The 18,506-nt window shown below is 52.5% G+C and overlaps 1 protein-coding gene and 1 long non-coding RNA gene across 2 annotated transcripts in view; one reads left to right on the forward strand and one right to left on the reverse strand.

Moving 5' to 3' along the window:
- Positions 1-1,514: 1,514 nt before the first annotated feature.
- On the reverse strand, positions 1,515-3,305 carry LOC148135289 (uncharacterized). The gene is made up of 2 exons (XR_015755380.1): positions 3,172-3,305; positions 1,515-1,777 (listed from the first exon to the last, which is right to left on the reverse strand). It is a non-coding gene; the product is annotated as an uncharacterized LOC148135289 (long non-coding RNA).
- A 103-nt stretch (positions 3,306-3,408) lies between these two features.
- rnf115a (ring finger protein 115a) overlaps positions 3,409-18,506 on the forward strand; it is a 32,305-nt gene continuing 17,207 nt past the window's right edge. Inside the window, exons 1-4 of the mRNA XM_087985135.1 lie at positions 3,409-3,535; positions 13,627-13,685; positions 13,810-13,867; positions 14,526-14,746. Of these exons, the coding sequence (XP_087841261.1) occupies positions 3,455-3,535; positions 13,627-13,685; positions 13,810-13,867; positions 14,526-14,746 (419 nt within the window). The 5' untranslated portion in view covers positions 3,409-3,454. The remainder of the gene's footprint in view (positions 3,536-13,626; positions 13,686-13,809; positions 13,868-14,525; positions 14,747-18,506) is intronic.

Consider the following 18,506-nt stretch of genomic DNA (forward strand, 5'->3'; position numbering starts at 1 on the left):
CAGCTTTCTGGATTCAATATCAAATTCAATAACTTTCCATATTTTATAACCAACCCCACACTCCAGGCCGTGTTCACAATATCGGCTGTTTTTTAACATTTTCACCCACTTACGATCCCAGATATACAGTTTACTATCAGCCATCCCATTGTTGCTCAGAGCTCCATCTCCATCCACCCTCTCACTTCTTCTCTCATCCTGCCACCCCCATCCCTCATCTTCAGTATATCGACCAGCTTTTCCCAGCTCCTGAGGAAGGGTCACTGGACCCTAACGGTGACTCTGTGTTCTCCCCACAAATGCTGCCAGACCTGCTGGGTTTCTCCAACAATTTCTGTTTTTGATGGAAGAAACATTTCCTGGCTTTGGAGAAGCCTTAACTGAAAGCAGAGAGCAGGGCTGGTACCTCCTTACCGACAACGCTGAGATTGGGCACGGTGTACATCTCCTTCTCATCAGTGATCAATGTCGGAGCACGAGAGGGCTGTGAGCCTTCAGCAGTCACACTCTCGGAGACCAGACCACATTTCTGCAGGAAGTGTGTCTGCACCAACCGGACAAAGGTATTCGATGTCTCACTGTGTTCCCTGGTTTTATTATCTGTGCAGAGGAAGAGCCAAAGACCTGAGCAACACTACACACAGGGCGCAGACAACAGCACACTGTGATAAGCCCTCTATACACACACCTCAGTACACCCCACCTCACCCTCCGGGCTCACACCATGGCCCCGCACGCCTCCATACACCCTACTCTGTACACGTCCCTCTTATCCCTCTGTATATATGCCCCCACTGCCTTCCATATACACCCGGCCATGTTCTCCATACAGACCATACTGATCCCCATAGACTACCCTCTTTGTTACTGACCTCTCCTTCATCACAAACTCTCACATACTCCCTTCCCCTGTATTTGCTCCCAATCTCCCTTCCCCTGCATTCACATGTTGGTTGTACTCTCCACTTCTTCCTCCACACAGTCTCACCCTCCACACAGTCTCACACCCTCCATTGTTTCTCTCAGCCTGTCAGCCACTTTCTTCACAACCGCACTCATTGTCATTTTGCCGTTCTGCAGCAGCTCCTCCACAATGAAGCTCCCTGTGTCTCCGTACAACGTCTTTGCTGAGTAGATATAGCGTGGGTACCGCAGGATGCGAATGATGTGTGCACAATGCACTTCATACTCCACAAAGCCTCTCTTGTGCACATGATAGGAAGCAAAGTTGTGGTGGATCAAGACGCAGAGAGCTTTCTTAAACCTGGAACACAGCAGTGAGAGAGTCAAGGGTAACTGTACACCATGGCTTCCGTGGACATGTCCCACTGACACCCCTCTGCTAGCCATGCTATGACCCTTCTTCTCACCCTGTCCATGCCATATAGACAGACAGACAGACACAACCCCCCCCCTCCCCCCCGCACTCCCACATACACACACCCCCACACACACAGAACAGATCAGGACCAATGCCACCCTCCCGTCACCCCCAATCTTCTAGCCCACACTGATACCTGATCAATCGGTGTTTCAGTGTCGTTGGCAATCAGCCGGAGAGGCTGGGCATCCTGTGTGAATCAGGTGGGTGCCAACTTTGGCTACGATCTCACCATAGTGTGCCCTGGAGCAAGCAGGAGCAGATCTGCGGTCTCAAAGTGTGTCATTCCTGATCAGGTTCGATCACATCAGGATCAGCCCTGCAAGTTCACGTGAACCTCCTAGTATTTCAGCGATGGCTTTGAAAGCTAGAGGCTGTTAAAACAGCACCTTCAATCTGAGGAAAGAAACCAGCAGGAAATATCGTAACAGGAATAGAGAGTGCAGCAGAAACTCTATAACTCTGCAGTGTCTAAGAGAGACAAACACAAATAAACATTTGGAGTCCAAATCTCACAGGTTCTGAAGAAATGGAAGACTGGAAATGATCATTCTGCTTCCACAGTTAGTGGCAGAGCTGGTTAGTTTCCGCAGCATTTTTCTGTTTTCAATTCAGATTTCCAGCATCGCAATGTTTTCATGTGAAATGGGCTGGTGACATTCAGACAGATGATAGGGACAGTGTAGAGGGAGCTTTACTCTGTATCTAACCCTGAGCTGTCCCTGTCCCTGGGAGAGTTTGATGGGGGGGACAGTGTAGAGGGAGCTTTACTCTGTATCTAACCCCGTGCTGTCCCTGTCCTGGGAGTGTTTGATGGGGGGGACAGTGTAGAGGGAGCTTTACTCTGTATCTAACCCCGTGCTGTCCCTGTCCTGGGAGTGTTTGATGGGGGACAGTGTAGTGAGAGCTTTACTCTGTATCTAACCCCGTGCTGTCCCTGTCCCTGGGAATGTTTGATGGGGGACAGTGTAGAGGGAGCTTTACTCTGTATCTAACCCCGTGCTGTCCCTGGGAGTGTTTGATGGGGGACAGTGTAGAGGGAGCTTTACTCTGTATCTAACCCCGTGCTGTCCCTGTCCCTGGGAGTGTTTGATGGGGGGACAGTGTAGAGGGAGCTTTACTCTGTATCTAACCCCGTGCTGTCCCTGTCCTGGGAGTGTTTGATGGGGACAGTGTAGAGGGAGCTTTACTCTGTATCTAACCCCGTGCTGTCCCTGGGAGTGTTTGATGGGGGACAGTGTAGAGGGAGCTTTACTCTGTATCTAACCCCGTGCTGTCCCTGTCCCTGGGAGTGTTTGATGGGGGACAGTGTAGAGGGAGCTTTACTCTGTATCTAACCCCGTGCTGTCCCTGTCCTGGGAGTGTTTGATGGGGGACAGTGTAGAGGGAGCTTTACTCTGTATCTAACCCTGTGCTGTCCCTGTCCTGGGAGTGTTTGATAGGGGATAGTGTAGAGGGAGCTTTACTCTGTATCTAACCCCGTGCTGTCCCTGTCCTGGGAGTGTTTGATGGGGGACAGTGTAGAGGGAGCTGTACTATGTATCTAACCCTGTGCTGTCCCTGTCCTGGGAGTGTTTGATGGGGACAGTGTAGAGGGAGCTTTACTCTGTATCTAACCCCGTTCTGTCCCTGTCCCTGGGAGTGTTTGATGGGGGACAGTGTAGAGGGAGCTTTACTCTGTATCTAACCCCGTGCTGTCCCTGTCCCGGGAGTGTTTGATGGGGGGACAGTGTAGATGGCCCTTCCCCCGGCCCCCTTCCCCCCGGAGTTTTATTGAAGCTAACACTCACTGCAGTTTATGAAGAAGCGGATTTTCTCTCTCTCTCTCTCCTAGGCCCCGAGCCTCACTCTCTTATGATCCCACCTCAGCCTTCCCCATTCCGACGGTAACCTGAACTTTATGTTCCGGGCTCCTTGGTTCCGGGGGCCCGCAGCCGGAGCCTGACTCCGCCGGAACATCCGGTTTCTGCCCCGCACCAAGATGGCGGCGCCCCCCCACGCTCCCAAACCCGCGCGGGTCCACTTCCGGGTGGCTCGTGGGCTTCCGGGAGGGCGCTGACGTCAGCGGGTAAGATGGCGGAGGCGGCGGCGGCTGTTTCTCCGCTTCGTTTCTTCTGTCACTGCTGCAAGGGAGAGGTGTGCCCCAAGCTGCCGGTAAGACAGGGCCCCGGGCCCCGGGCCCCGGGCCCCAGCGCACACTCACCCTCACCGCCTCCACCCCCCTGCCGCAGGAAACCGCCTCCGCTCCCCGGGGGAGGGCCTCTCCGTCACCCGGCCCCAGGCCCCAGGCCCCAGGCCCAGGGGAGCGGGGTCTGCACCATCTTCAACCACCCCCCCCCCGGGTCACCATGGAGACTGTCCCCCCCCCCCCTCATGGTCACCATGGAGACTGTCCCCCCCCCCCCCCCCATGGTCACCATGGAGACTGTCCCCCCCCCCCCCTCATGGTCACCATGGAGACTGTCCCCCCCCCCCCCCCCGGGTCACCATGGAGACTGTCCCCCCCCCCCCCCCGGGTCATGGAGACTGTCCCCCCCCCCCCCCATGGTCACCATGGAGACTGTCCCCCCCCCCCCCCGGGTCACCATGGAGACTGTCCCCCCCCCCCCATGGTCACCATGGAGACTGTCCCCCCCCCCCCATGGTCACCATGGAGACTGTCCCCCCCCCCCCATGGTCACCATGGAGACTGTCTCCCCCCCCCCCCCCCCCCGGGGTCACCATGGAGACTGTCCCCCCCCCCCCCCCCCCCCCCCCCGGGGTCACCATGGAGACTGTCCCCCCCCCCCCCATGGTCACCATGGAGACTGTCCCCCCCCCCCCCCCGGGTCATGGAGACTGTCCCCCCCCCCCCCCATGGTCACCATGGAGACTGTCCCCCCCCCCCCCCGGGTCACCATGGAGACTGTCCCCCCCCCCCCCATGGTCACCATGGAGACTGTCCCCCCCCCCCCCATGGTCACCATGGAGACTGTCCCCCCCCCCCATGGTCACCATGGAGACTGTCCCCCCCCCCCCCCCCCCGGGGTCACCATGGAGACTGTCCCCCCCCCCCCCCCCCCCCCCCCCCCCCCCCGGGGTCACCATGGAGACTGTCCCCCCCCCCCCCATGGTCACCATGGAGACTGTTCCACCCCCCCCCCCCCATGGTCACCATGGAGACTGTTCCACCCCCCCCCCCCCCCCCGGGTCACCATGGAGACTGTTCCACCCCCCCCCCCCCCCCCGGGTCACCATGGAGACTGTTCCACCCCCCCCCCCCCGGGTCACCATGGAGACTGTTCCACCCCCCCCCCCCCCCATGGTCACCATGGAGACTGTTCCACCCCCCCTCCCCCCGGGTCACCATGGAGACTGTTCCACCCCCCCCCCCCCCCCCCGGGTCACCATGGAGACTGTTCCACCCCCCCCCCCCCCCCCCCCGGGTCACCATGGAGACTGTTCCACCCCCCCCCCCATGGTCACCATGGAGACTGTCCCCCCCCCCCCCCCCCCGGGTCACCATGGAGACTGTCCCCCCCCCCCCCCGGGTCATGGAGACTGTCCCCCCCCCCCCCATGGTCACCATGGAGACTGTCCCCCCCCCCCCCCGGGTCACCATGGAGACTGTCCCCCCCCCCCCATGGTCACCATGGAGACTGTCCCCCCCCCCCATGGTCACCATGGAGACTGTCCCCCCCCCCCCCCCCCGGGGTCACCATGGAGACTGTCCCCCCCCCCCATGGTCACCATGGAGACTGTTCCACCCCCCCTCCCCCCGGGTCACCATGGAGACTGTTCCACCCCCCCCCCCCCCCCCCCGGGTCACCATGGAGACTGTTCCACCCCCCCCCCCCCCCGGGTCACCATGGAGACTGTTCCACCCCCCCCCCCCCCCATGGTCACCATGGAGACTGTTCCACCCCCCCTCCCCCCGGGTCACCATGGAGACTGTTCCACCCCCCCCCCCCCCCCCCCCCCCCCCCCCCCCCCCGGGTCACCATGGAGACTGTTCCACCCCCCCCCCATGGTCACCATGGAGACTGTTCCCCCCCCCGGGGTCACCATGGAGACTGTGCCACCCCCCCCCCTCCCCCTCCCCCCCCCCCCCCTCTCCGCCCCCCCCCCCCCCCTCTCCGCCCCCCCCCCCCCCCCGCCTCCCCCCCCCCCTCCCGCTCCCCCCCCCCTCCCCCCCCCCCCCCTCCGCCCCGCCCCCCCCCCCCCCCCTCCGCCCCCCCCCCTCCGCCCCTCCCCCCCTCCTCCCTCCCTCCCCCCCCCCCCCCCTCCCCCTCCCTCATGGTCACCATGGAGACTGTTCCACCCCCCCCCCCTCATGGTCACCATGGAGACTGTTCCACCCCCCCCCCTCATGGTCACCATGGAGACTGTTCCACCCCCCCCACCCCCCATGGTTACCATGGAGACTGTTCCTCCCCCTCCCCCTCCCCCGTCACCATGGAGACTGTCCCTCCCCCTCCCCCTCCCCCTCCCCGGTCACCATGGAGACTGTTCCACCCCCCACCCCCCCCCATGGTCACCATGGAGACTGTTCCACCCCATGGTCACCATGGAGACTGTTCCACCCCCGCCCCCCCCATGGTCACCATGGAGACTGTTCCACCCCCGCCCCCCCCCATGGTCACCATGGCGACTGTTCCACACCGTCCCCCCATGGTCACCATGGAGACTGTTCCACCCCCCCCCCCTCATGGTCACCATGGAGACTGTCCCCCCCCCCCCCCCCGGGTCACCATGGAGACTGTCCCCCCCCCCCCCCCCCCCCCCCCGGGTCACCATGGAGACTGTCCCCCCCCCCCCCCCCCCGGGTCATGGAGACTGTCCCCCCCCCCCCATGGTCACCATGGAGACTGTTCCCCCCCCCCCCCCCCCCGGGTCACCATGGAGACTGTCCCCCCCCCCCCATGGTCACCATGGAGACTGTCCCCCCCCCCCATGGTCACCATGGAGACTGTTCCACCCCCCCCCCCATGGTCACCATGGAGACTGTTCCACCCCCCCCCCCCGGGTCACCATGGAGACTGTTCCACCCCCCCCCCCCCCCCGGGTCACCATGGAGACTGTTCAACCCCCCCCCCCCCCCGGGTCACCATGGAGACTGTTCCACCCCCCCCCCCCGGGTCACCATGGAGACTGTCCCCCCCCCCCCATGGTCACCATGGAGACTGTTCCACCCCCCCTCCCCCCGGGTCACCATGGAGACTGTTCCACCCCCCCCCCCCCCCCCCCCGGGTCACCATGGAGACTGTTCCACCCCCCCCCCATGGTCACCATGGAGACTGTTCCCCCCCCCCCGGGTCACCATGGAGACTGTGCCACCCCCCCCCCCCTCATGGTCACCATGGAGACTGTTCCACCCCCCCCTCATGGTCACCATGGAGACTGTTCCACCCCCCCCCCCTCATGGTCACCATGGAGACTGTTCCACCCCCCCCCCCTCACGGTCACCATGGAGACTGTTCCACCCCCCCCGGGTCACCATGGAGACTGTGCCACCCCCCCCCCCCCTCATGGTCACCATGGAGACTGTTCCACCCCCCCCCTCATGGTCACCATGGAGACTGTTCCACCCCCCCCCCCTCATGGTCACCATGGAGACTGTTCCACCCCCCCCCCTCACGGTCACCATGGAGACTGTTCCACCCCCCCCACCCCCCATGGTTACCATGGAGACTGTCCCTCCCCCTCCCCCTCCCCCTCCCCCTCCCCGGTCACCATGGAGACTGTTCCACCCCCCACCCCCCCCCATGGTCACCATGGAGACTGTTCCACCCCATGGTCACCATGGAGACTGTTCCACCCCCGCCCCCCCCATGGTCACCATGGAGACTGTTCCACCCCCGCCCCCCCCCATGGTCACCATGGCGACTGTTCCACACCGTCCCCCTATGGTCACCATGGAGACTGTTCCACACCGTCCCCCTATGGTCACCATGGAGACTGTTCCCCCCCCCCGGTTGAAATTAATGGTCATGATGAGTGTGACTCTTGCAGTTCAATATATATGTCAGATTTCAGAGAGCAGCTCATGAGCGGTCTGAATATTGTGCAAAGTTGGTGATTGTATTGTGGAGCCTGGTTAAATACTTGGGTTGTTTCAAAATGTGATGCTGATGGAATGTGGAACAGATTGCAATTCTGAATGTAAAATATGAATGAGCTGAATTAATAACAATGATGTCAAATTGATATTCTCTTAAAATTCTACTTTTTGACCATCTCTTTGATGTCAACAGTTCTTTCACATTGTCAACCAGTAATGCCACTCCCCCAATGCGCATATTATTAACTGCATCTCTTCTGTTATCAATCCAACTCCCTCACACTGTCACTCAGCAACCCCTCTCCTTCCCAGCGTCCTGAGTTACTGATTGTATTTATACTGATATTAGTCCACCTCCCTCTTCCCCAGGGCTCAGTGTTACTGACGCTATCTGTATTGATACTAATCCAGCTCCCTCACACTGTCGCTCAGTAACATTTCCTCAGGGTAGTGTCCTCGGCCCAACCATCTTCAGTGACTTCATCAGTGACCTTCCCTTCATAAGGTCAGAAGTGGGAACACTCACTAATGATTGGTCCTATGCACTGTACATTTGCAACTCCTCAGATACTGAAGCAGTCCATGTCCAAACGCAACAAAACCTGGCTGAAAAGTGGTAAGTAACATTCACGCCACACAAATATCAGGCAGTAAGAGACAATGTTATTGTGGCAATCCCAAAATGTCAATATCCTGGGGGTTACCATTGGCCAGAAACTGAACTGGACTCGCCATATAACACAGCGGCTAAAAGTGCAGGTCAGAAGCGAGGAATACTTTGGTGAGCAACTCACCCTCCCGACTCCACAAGGACAAGGGTAGCAGATACGTGGGGACAGCACTACCATCTGCAAGCTCCCTCCAAGCTACTCACCATCCCGGCTTGGAAGTATATCACTGTTTCTTTAGTGTCACTGGGTCAAAATCCTGGAACTCCCTCCGTAACAGCATTGTGACCTATAACATAGGAACTGCAGCGTTTAAGAAGACAGCTCACCACCACTTCTCAAGGGCTATTAGGGATTGGCAATAAATTTTGACTGAGTCCACAATGCTCACATCCAATGGGTAAATTAAAAGGAAGCTCTACTCCCCAGAACCTCTAATCCTGATCACTCACTCTATCACTCACCCAGCTCCCTGTGTTACTGACTGTATCTTTACCGATGTTAATCCAGCTCCCTCACACTGTCACTCAGTAACCCCTCTCCCTCCCTTAGTGCCCTCTGTTACTGACTGTGCATCTCTGGCTGATGTTAATCCAGCTCCCTCACACTGTCTGTCAGTCAGTAACCCCTCTCCTACCCCAGTACCCTGTGTTACTTACTATCTTTACTGATGTTAGTCCAGCTCCCTCACACTGTCACTCAGTAACCCCTCTCCTACCCCAATGCCCTGTGTTACTGACTGTATCTTTGCTGATGATAATCCAGCTCCCTCACACTGTCACTCAGTAACCCCTCTCCCCCCCTCCCAGGTCCCTGTGTTACTGACTGTATCTTTACTGATGATAATCCAGATTCCTCACACTATCACTCAGTAACCCCTGTCCCCTCAGCTCCCTGTGTTACTAACTGTATCTTTACTGATGTTAATCCAGCTCCCTCACACTGTCACTCAGCAACCCCTCCTTTCCCCAAGATTTAGTAATTGCCACTGAGTTTCCTATTTATGAAATCAAGTTGGAGTCTGCTGTTATCTGATAGAAGATCTTCACATCAGTTTGAAATCAAGATAGATCCAAATCTTTGGAAACTGCTCATAGTTTAGCCTTCTAGGGTTTACGTCTGCTACCCTTGTCCTTCTCAATGGGAAGTGGTGATGGGTTTGGAAGGCATTGTCTAAGGATCTTTGAATATCTGCAGTGCATCTTGTACACACTCCTGCTAGGTTCTGGTGGCGGGAGTGGATGCTTGTGGACATAGTGCCAGTCAGAAATGCTGCTTTGAGAAATATCTGTACAGAAGCTTTATCAGGGGTCACAAGGCAAATTCTGCTGAGAGAAGTGAGGAGAGACTTTCAGCTTCTGGGGTTACTTTCTTACTGACCACTTCAATCTGAAAAACAGGAAACTAAGTCTAGAAAGAGTTGATAAGCTACCACTAGCAGAAAATTCCCAAAATCTTCTCAAAGTTCAGTTTTTTCCCAGCAAAGGTCATAAACCATCTCTCATGACCCTCACAGCTTTGCTGGTCTTTTCAGAAGGCAAGTGACTTTGGAGAAAACAGCAGACAAAGCACAGCACACCATAAAATCACTGATTTCATTTCCAGGAAATCTCAGGGTCAAAAAACATTTTCAAACCATTAACTATTCAAATAGTTCCATCATTTCTGGTTTTTCTGTAAATGGTCTGCAAATATAAATATGCATTTGCAGCTTTGATCTGGATGTGCCCCTTGTTTGATGCATTTTGTGTTTCGAGAAGGTGGTGGTGAACTACCTTCTTGAATTGCAACAGTCCACGTGCCGCAGGTTAACCTGTCATGTCCTCAGGGAGGGAATTCCAGCATTTTGACCCAGTGACAGTGAAGAAATGGTGGTATATTGCCAAGTCAGGATGGTGCGTGGCTTGTGTGTGGTGATATTCCTATACATCTGCTACCATTGTCCTTCTCAATGGGAAGTGGTGATGGGTTTGGAAGGCATTGTCTAAGGATCTTTGAATACCTGCAGTGCATCTTGTACACACTGCTGCTAGGTTCTGGTGGCCAGAGTGGATGCTTGTGGACATAGTCAGAAATGCTGCTTTGTCCTGGATGGTGTCAAGCTTCTTGTGTTATTGGAGCTGTACTCATCCAGGAAGGAGGGGATATTCCATCATACTCCTGACTTGTGCCTTGTAGGTAGTGGACAGATTTTGGGGTGTCAAGAGGTGTTTTACTTGCTGGAGGATTTCTAACCTCTCCCCTGCTCTTATAGGCTCAATACTTAGGCTGCTTCTCCAATTCAGTTTCTGGTCAGTGATATCCCCAAGACGTTGACTATGGGGCATTCAGTGATGGTGATGTCATTGAATGTCGAGGTTGTGTATAGATTAACTCTTACTGGAGAGGGTCATTTTCTGGCATTTGTGTAACGTGAATGTTGCTTGTTACTTGTCAACACAAGCTCCAATATTATCCAGATCATCTTAGATTTGAACATGGATTGCTCCAGTATCTGAGGAGTTGTGAACATGGTGCAACCATTGGCAAACATTCCCATTTCCAACCTGATGCTGGAGGGAAGGTCATTGATGAAGTAGCTGAAGATTATTGCCAAGGCTTCATTTTATTTTATTTGTGAGTGCTTTGTGGGTGTCACTGTCTAGCCAGTATTTATTAACCATTCCAAATTACCCTGAGGGTGTTTCAGACCCAATCACATTGCTGTGGCTCTGGAATCACATATAGGCCAGAGTGGAATTCCTTTTCAAAAAGACTTGAGTAAACCAGATGGGTTTTTGTGACAGTTGATGATGGTTACCATTACACCAGCATTTTAGTCCAGATTTTTATTAAATTTAAATTTCGCCATCTGCTACAGTGGGATTCGAACCCACATCCTGAGTATGTTAGCCTGTCCAATATCAGCCCAATCATCACTGATGTGCTGGGCATCCCCATCATTGAAGATGTGGAGAGCCACCTCCTCCAATGAGTTATTTCATTGCTCACCACTGTTCACAACTGGGTGTAGCAGGATGGCAGAGCTTCAGACTGATCCATTGGTTGTGAAATCAGTGACTCTGGATAAAAGGGGACATTTTCAGAATGGTACCCTGTAACTCATGGAGTGCCACCGGGATCGTTGCTGGGTCCACAATTATTTACAATAAATATGAATGGCTTGGCTGAGAAGTGACTGTGGCCAAGTTTGCAGATAGTACAAAAAGGGACTTGGTGAGGTTGATGCAAAAAATCATCAGTGGGAATGTAGACAGGTTCAATGAGAGGGAGAAAACTTGGCAGAGGGAATATCATGTGGGGGATGTGAGGTTATATATTTGGCAGGAAGAATAGTCATAGAGATATACAGCATGGAAACATATTTGGTCCAACCAGTCCATGCCGACCAGATATCCCAACCCAATGTAGTCCCATTTCATAGAGTCATAGAGATGTACAGCATGGAAACAGACCCTTCGGTCCAACCAGTCCATGCCGACCAGATATCCTAACCCAATCTAGTCCCACCTGCCAGCACCCAGGCCATATCCCTCCAAAACATTCATATTCATATACCCATCCAAGTGCCTCTTAAATGTTGCAATTGTACCAGCTTCCACCACTTCCTCTGGCAGCTCATTCCATACAAGCGCCACCCTCTGTGTGAAAAGGTTGCCCCTTAGGTCTCTTTTATATCTTTCCCCTCTCACCCTAAACCTATGCCCTCTAGTTCTGGACTCTTTTCCCCCCCGCCCCCCCGGGGAAAAGGCTTTGTCTATTTATCCTATCCATGCCCCTCATAATTTTGTAAACCTCTATAAGGTCACCCCTCAGCCTCTGATGCTCCAGGGAAAACAGCCCCAGCCTGTTCAGCCTCTCCCTGTAGCTCAAATGTTCCAACCCTGGCAACATCCTTAAATCTTTTCTGAACCCTTTCAAGTTTCGCAACATCTTTCCGATAGGAAGGAGACCAGAATTGCACACAATATTCCAACAGTGGCCTAACCAATGTCGTGTACAGCAGCAACATGACCTCCCAACTCCTGTACTCAATACTCTGATCAATAAAGGAAAGCATACCAAACACCTTCACTACCCAATCTACCTGTGACTCCACTTTCAAGGAGCTATGAACCTGCACTCCAAGGTCTCTTTGTTCAGCAACACTCTCTAGGACCTTAGCATTAAGTGTATGAGTCCTGCTCTGATTTGCTTTCCCAAAATGCAGCACCTCACATTTATCTGAATTAAACTCCATCTGCCACTTCTCAGCCCATTGGCCCATCTGGTCAAGATCCTGTTGTAATCTGAGGTAACCCTCTTCGCTGTCCACTACACCTCCAATTTTGATGTTATCTGCAAACTTACTAACTTATACCTCTTATGCTCCCATCCAAATCATTTATATAAATGATGAAAAGTAGTGGACCCTGCACCAATCCTTGTGGCACTCCATTGGTCACAGGCCTCTAGTCTGAAAAACAATCCTTCACCAAACCCTCTGTCTTCCACCTTTGAGCCAGTTCTGTATCCAAATGGCTAGTTCTCCCTGTATTCCGTGAGATTTTACCTTGCTAATCAGACTCCCATGGGGAACCTTGTCAAACAACCTTACTGAAGTCCATATAGATCACATCTACCACTCTGCCCTCATCAATCCTCTTTGTAACCTCTTCAAAAAAACTCAATCAAGTTTGTGAGACATGATTTCCCACGCACAAAGCCATGTTGACTATCACAAATCAGTCTTTGCCTTTCTAATTGCATGTACAGGGCGAAAGTGAGTACTGCAGATGCTGGATATTATGGTCAAGAATGTGATGCTGGAAAAGCACGGCAGTTCAGGCAGCATCCAAGGAGCAGGAAAATCGCCGTTTCAGGCAAAAGTCGGATGATTTTCCTGCTCCTTAGATGCTGCCTGACCTGCTGTGCTTTTCCAGCACCACACTTTTAACTCAAGTACATGTACATCCTGTCTTGCCCACCGCCGATGTCGGGCTCACCGGTCTCTAGTTCCCTGGCTTGTCCTTACTACCTTTCTTCAAAAAGCTCAATCAGGTTGATAAGACAGAGGAGCTGATTTTTATTTAAATTCAGAAGGTCTGCAAAAAGCTATAACACAGAGGGATTTGGGTCCTGAACAAACCAGCCTCCAAGTTCAGGTAATTGTGAGCAGTCTTCGGCCCTATATCTAAATAACCATGTGCTGGCATCAGCGGGGCTCTCGAGCAGGCTTACAGGATTGATCCAGAGAAGAAAAGGGCTTGTCATGTGAGGAGCGATTGTGGACTCTGTGTCTGGACTCATTGCAGTTTGGGAGGATGAGGGGGATCTGATTGAAACTGTCCCAATATTGAGAGGCTTGGATAGAGTGGACATGGAGAAGATCTTTACACCAGTAAGCACGAGTTAGGACCAGGGGACATAGCCTCCCAGTTCTGGTACGCATTCTGGGGATAGGACTCTCTCCCTACTTCTCTGGAAACCTCCCCATTGTGTTCTTGTTAATGTGGTTGTCAGGCTGCTTTTCATGTGCCTAGTTTATTGTCTTACAGGAGTACACCTGTCCTCGATGTGAGTCCGGCTTTATAGAGGAAGTCACAGACGAAACAAGGTAGGTGGAGCCTTGACAACTGTTGAAGTGCCTACTGAGACAGACTGTGTTGATGGAAGATACATCTGATGACTATGGGAAGACATTCTCATTGGGCCTGTGTACTCTCCTTGTGTCTCTGCAGTTTCTTGGACAATGGAACAAATGGTCTTGACGATGATTCAGCCACACAGTTTGCCGAGGTGAGTCAGTAGCTGAGTAATTTGTGGGCGGCACGGTGGCACAGCGGTTAGCACTGCTGCCTCACAGCGCCAGAGACCCGGGTTCAATTCCCGCCTCAGGTGACTGACTGTGTGGAGTTTGCACGTTCTCCCCGTGTCTGCGTGGGTTTCCTCCGGGTGCTCCGGTTTCCTCCCACAGTCCAAAGATGTGCAGGTCAGGTGAATTGGCCATGCTAAATTGCCCGTAGTGTTAGGTAAGGGGTAAATGTAGGGGTCAGGGTGGGTTGCGCTTCGGCGGGGCGGTGTGGACTTGTTGGGCCGAAGGGCCTGTTTCCACACTGTAAGTAATCTAATCTAATCTAATTGAAATGTTGTAGAGTGTGTGACTGGCAGGGGAAGTTCCTGTTGTGTGTCCTGTGATGGTTTCAGGTTTACCATCAATCCCAGTTATTGTAGAGATGGAGTGCATCGTGTGAAATATCACAGCTCAGTTCAGTTCAGTAATGTTTCCTGTTTCAGCAAGGATCATCAATGTACGATCCTGCGGTAGGGGTGGGATCACTGGCTGATTCCTCACTCTGGGGAGCTGTCACATGGCCTGATGGTCTAACCATTGGTGAGCTGGTGGGTAATGTATTTCATCAGTTGCCCCTGTTAAAGTTCAGTTTCTGTTGTGCAGCTATGGGATCGCACCTTCCTGAATCTGGACCAGACCTTCCTGTTTGTTGATGGGAGACCCTTGCGCAGTGGAACGTCTCTAGATCACGATGGTGGGGAACTGGAACGAGGAAGCCAGCAGAATGATATCTGGGGTCCCAGCCGACACACGAGGTTACCAATGGCCAGAAGGTATCGTGCCCGCGGAGCATCGCGCCCAGAGAGGTCTCCAGCCATTGAAGGGTATGTCAGTCAGTAAACTACTAGCTGGGTTAGCTGGACTCATTTTGTTCTGTCTTGACTCTTAATATTTTCTTGTTCAGTCTCTCCAAGTCACGTTCATGTTCCAGTGTGCGTGGTATTTTACACAAGCTGTGTTTGCTGTTATGAGTGAAGGCCAGTAGGGAGAAGTGATCAGTTTTTACCACTTACTCTCTGCATTGAGACTCATCACGCGTTTGCGCAGGGGTTGACTCTCCCCAGCAGGGTTTACTGCTGTCCATACTCACTGCATGTATGATCTGAAGCAGCAAACATTGCACCACAATCCATCCTTTTCTTGGTGAAAATCAGCAACTGTGTCTGATTGTGATCAAGAGCAGGAGTCTTGATTGAATATTTGACCCCACAGCCCTAAGCCAGGTCCCTGAGCTAGTGCCTGGCTGTGACTGGAAATGGCATGCAACACAGTAACTACTTCCAAAGGCAGGGAGAAACGACCCTTCTCTGCCAGTGAAACAGACTGTGCCCATACACAGCAAGACCTGGACAACATTTGGACTGATGGGTGGCCAATAATATTCATGCCAAAGAAGTGCCAGGCATGATTATCACCAATGAGAGAAAATCTAACCGTCAGCCTTTGACATTCAATGGCATTTCTATCAGAGAGTCCCCCACTATCACTGGGGCAGCATGGTATAACAGTGGTTAGCACTGCTACCTTACAGTGCCAGGGACTCAGATTCAGTTCCAGCCTTGGGTAACTGTGTGGAGTTAGCTAGTTCTCCCTGTGTCTGCATGGGTTTCCTCTGGGGGCTCTGGTTTCTTCCCACAGTCCAAAGAAGTGCAAGGTAGATGGATTTGGCTATGCTAAATTCCCCTGTAGAGTACAGGCTAGGTGGATTAACTGTGAGGTTACAGGGATACGGTGGGATGCTGTTTGATGGGTCGGTGCAGAATTCATGGGGCCGAATGATTTCTATCTGCAGTGTAGAGATTCTATCAACATTCTGGGTGGTTGTCAGTGACCAGAAATTCAACTAAATGGGTCATATAATACAGTGGCTGCAACAGCAGGTCAAAGGCTGGAAGTCCTGCAGCAAGTAACTCCACCTGACTCCCCCGAACCTACCTGCCACTCACAAGCACAAGTCGGAGTGTAATCAAATACTTCTTGCTTGCCTGGATGAGTGCAGCTCCAAGAATAACACAAGAAGCTTGACATCATCCATAAAAAGTGCAGCCCACTTGATTAGCATTGCATCCACCACCTTCAACGTTCACTCCCTCTATCATCATTGCAGAGTAGCAGCAGTGTGTATCACTCACAAGATGCACTGCAGAAGTTCATCAAAGATCCTCAGACAGCACCTTCCAAATCCATGCCCACTTCCATCTAGAAGGATGAGGGCAGCAGATACATGGGAACACCAGCCCCTCCGAGCCACATAGTGTCCTGACTTGGAAATATATTATGGTTCCTTCGGTGTTGCTGGGTCCAAATCCTGGGTTTCCTTCTCTAATTGTATTGTCAGTGCCCCTGCATCCCAAGCACCACAGCTGTTTGAGAAAGCAGCTCTGCAGTGCTCTGCTTTCTCCAGAGCAATTAGTGCAGGGCAATCGAAGCTGGTCCAGCCAGCAGCACCCACACAGAACATAGAACGTTACAGCGCAGTACAGGCCCTTCGACCTTCGATGTTGCGCCGACCGGTGATATTAATCTGATGCCCATCTAACCTATGCCATTCCATTATTATCCATATGTATGTCCAATGCCCCTTTAAATGCCCTTAACATTGGCGAGTGTACTACTGTGGCAGGCAGGCCGTTCCATGCTCCTACCACCCTGAGTAAAGAAACTACCTCTGATATCTGCCCTAAATCTATCACCCCTCAATTTAAAGCTATGTCCCTTCGTGTTACCCTTCACCATGTGAGGAAAATGGCTCTCACTGTCCACCCTATCCTACCCTCTGATTATCTTATACGTCTCGATTAAGTCACCTCTCAACCTTCTTCTCTCCAACAAAAACAGCCTCACTTCCCTCAGCCTTTCCTTGTAAGACATTCCTCCCATACCAGGCAACATCCTAGGAAATCTCCTCTGAACTCTTTCCAAAGTTTCCACAACCTTCCGATAATGCGGTGACCAGATCTGTACACAATACTCCAAGTGTGGCCTTAACCAGTGTCTTCTACAGCTGAAGCATGACCTCGTGGCTCTGAAACTCAAGCCCCCTACCAATAAACGGCAACACACCATATGCCTCCTTAACAGCCCTATCAACCTGGGTGACAACTTTCAGGGATTTATGCACCTGGACAATCAGGTCTCTCTGTTCATCTGCACTGCCAAGAATTTTACCATTAGCCCAGTACTCTGTATTCCTGTTACTTCTTCCGAAGTGAACTACCTCACACTTTTCTGCATCAAACTCCATTTGCCACTCCTCAGCGCAGCCCTGCATCTTATCTATGTCCCTCTGTAACCCACAACATCCTTCGGCACTATCCACAACTTTGCCTACCTTGGTGTCATCTGCAAATTTACTAACCCATCCTTCTATGCCCACCTCCAGATCATTTATAAAAATGACAAACAGCAGTGGTCCCAAAACAGGTCCTTGCAGTACACCACTGGTAACTGAGCGCCAGGATGAATATTTCCCATCAGCCACCACCCTCTGTCTTCTTTCAGCTCGCCAATTTCTGATCCAAATCACCCTCAATCCCAAAACTCTGTATTTTGTGCAATAGCCTTCCGTGAGGAACCTTATCAAACACCTTACTAAAGGCCATATACATCACATCAACTACTTTACCCTTATCCACCTGTTTGGTCATCTTCTCAAAGAACTCAACAAGATTAGTGAGGCACAACCTACCTTTCACAAAAACATATTGACTATCCCTAATCAAATTATTCCTTTCTAGATGATTATAAATCCTTACTCTTATAACGCCGCACCCACAACCGAAGTAAGGCTCACAGGTCTATAGTTACCAGAGTTGTCTCTACTCCCCTTCTTGAACAAGGGAACCACATTTGCTATCCTCCAGTCTTCTTTTTCTATTCCTGTTGACAATGACGACATAACGATCAAAGTCAAAGCCTCTGCAATCTCCTTCCTGGCTTCCCAGAGAATCCCAGGATAAATCCCATCTGGTCCAGGGGTCTTATCTATTTTCAAATCTTCCAAAATTGCTAAAACCTCCTCTTTGTCAACCTCAATCCCATCGAAGATTGTAGCCTGTATCTCCATATTCTCACTAACACTGCCCTTTTCCAATGTGAATACTGACAAAAAGTATTCATTAAGCGCTTCCCCTATGTCCTCAGATTTCACACACAGCCTCCCAATACTATCTTTGATTGGCCCTAATCTTACTCTAGTAATTCTTGTATTCCTGATATACCTAAAGAAGGCCTTAGGATTTTCCTTGATCCTATCACCCAACAACTTCTCATGTCTCCTCCTGGCTCCTCTTAGCCCTCTCTTTAGATCTTTTCTGGCTAACTTATAACTCTCAAGCCCCCTAACTGAGCCTTCATGCCTCATCCTCACATAAGCTGCCTTCTTCCTCTTGTCAAGAGCTTCAACTTCTTTAGTAAACCATGGCTCCCTCTCTCGACAACTACCTCCCTGCCTGATAGGTATATACCTATCAAGGACCCGGTGTAGCTGTTCCTTGAATAAACTCCACATTTCAACTGTGTCCATCTCCTGCAGTTTCCTTCCCCATCCTATGCATCCTAAACCTTGCCTAATCCCATCATAAT

Source organism: Chiloscyllium plagiosum, unplaced genomic scaffold (assembly GCF_037043375.1).
Source record: "Chiloscyllium plagiosum isolate Xiang-an unplaced genomic scaffold, Cpla_swu_hap1 HiC_scaffold_50, whole genome shotgun sequence".
NCBI lineage: Eukaryota > Metazoa > Chordata > Chondrichthyes > Orectolobiformes > Hemiscylliidae > Chiloscyllium > Chiloscyllium plagiosum.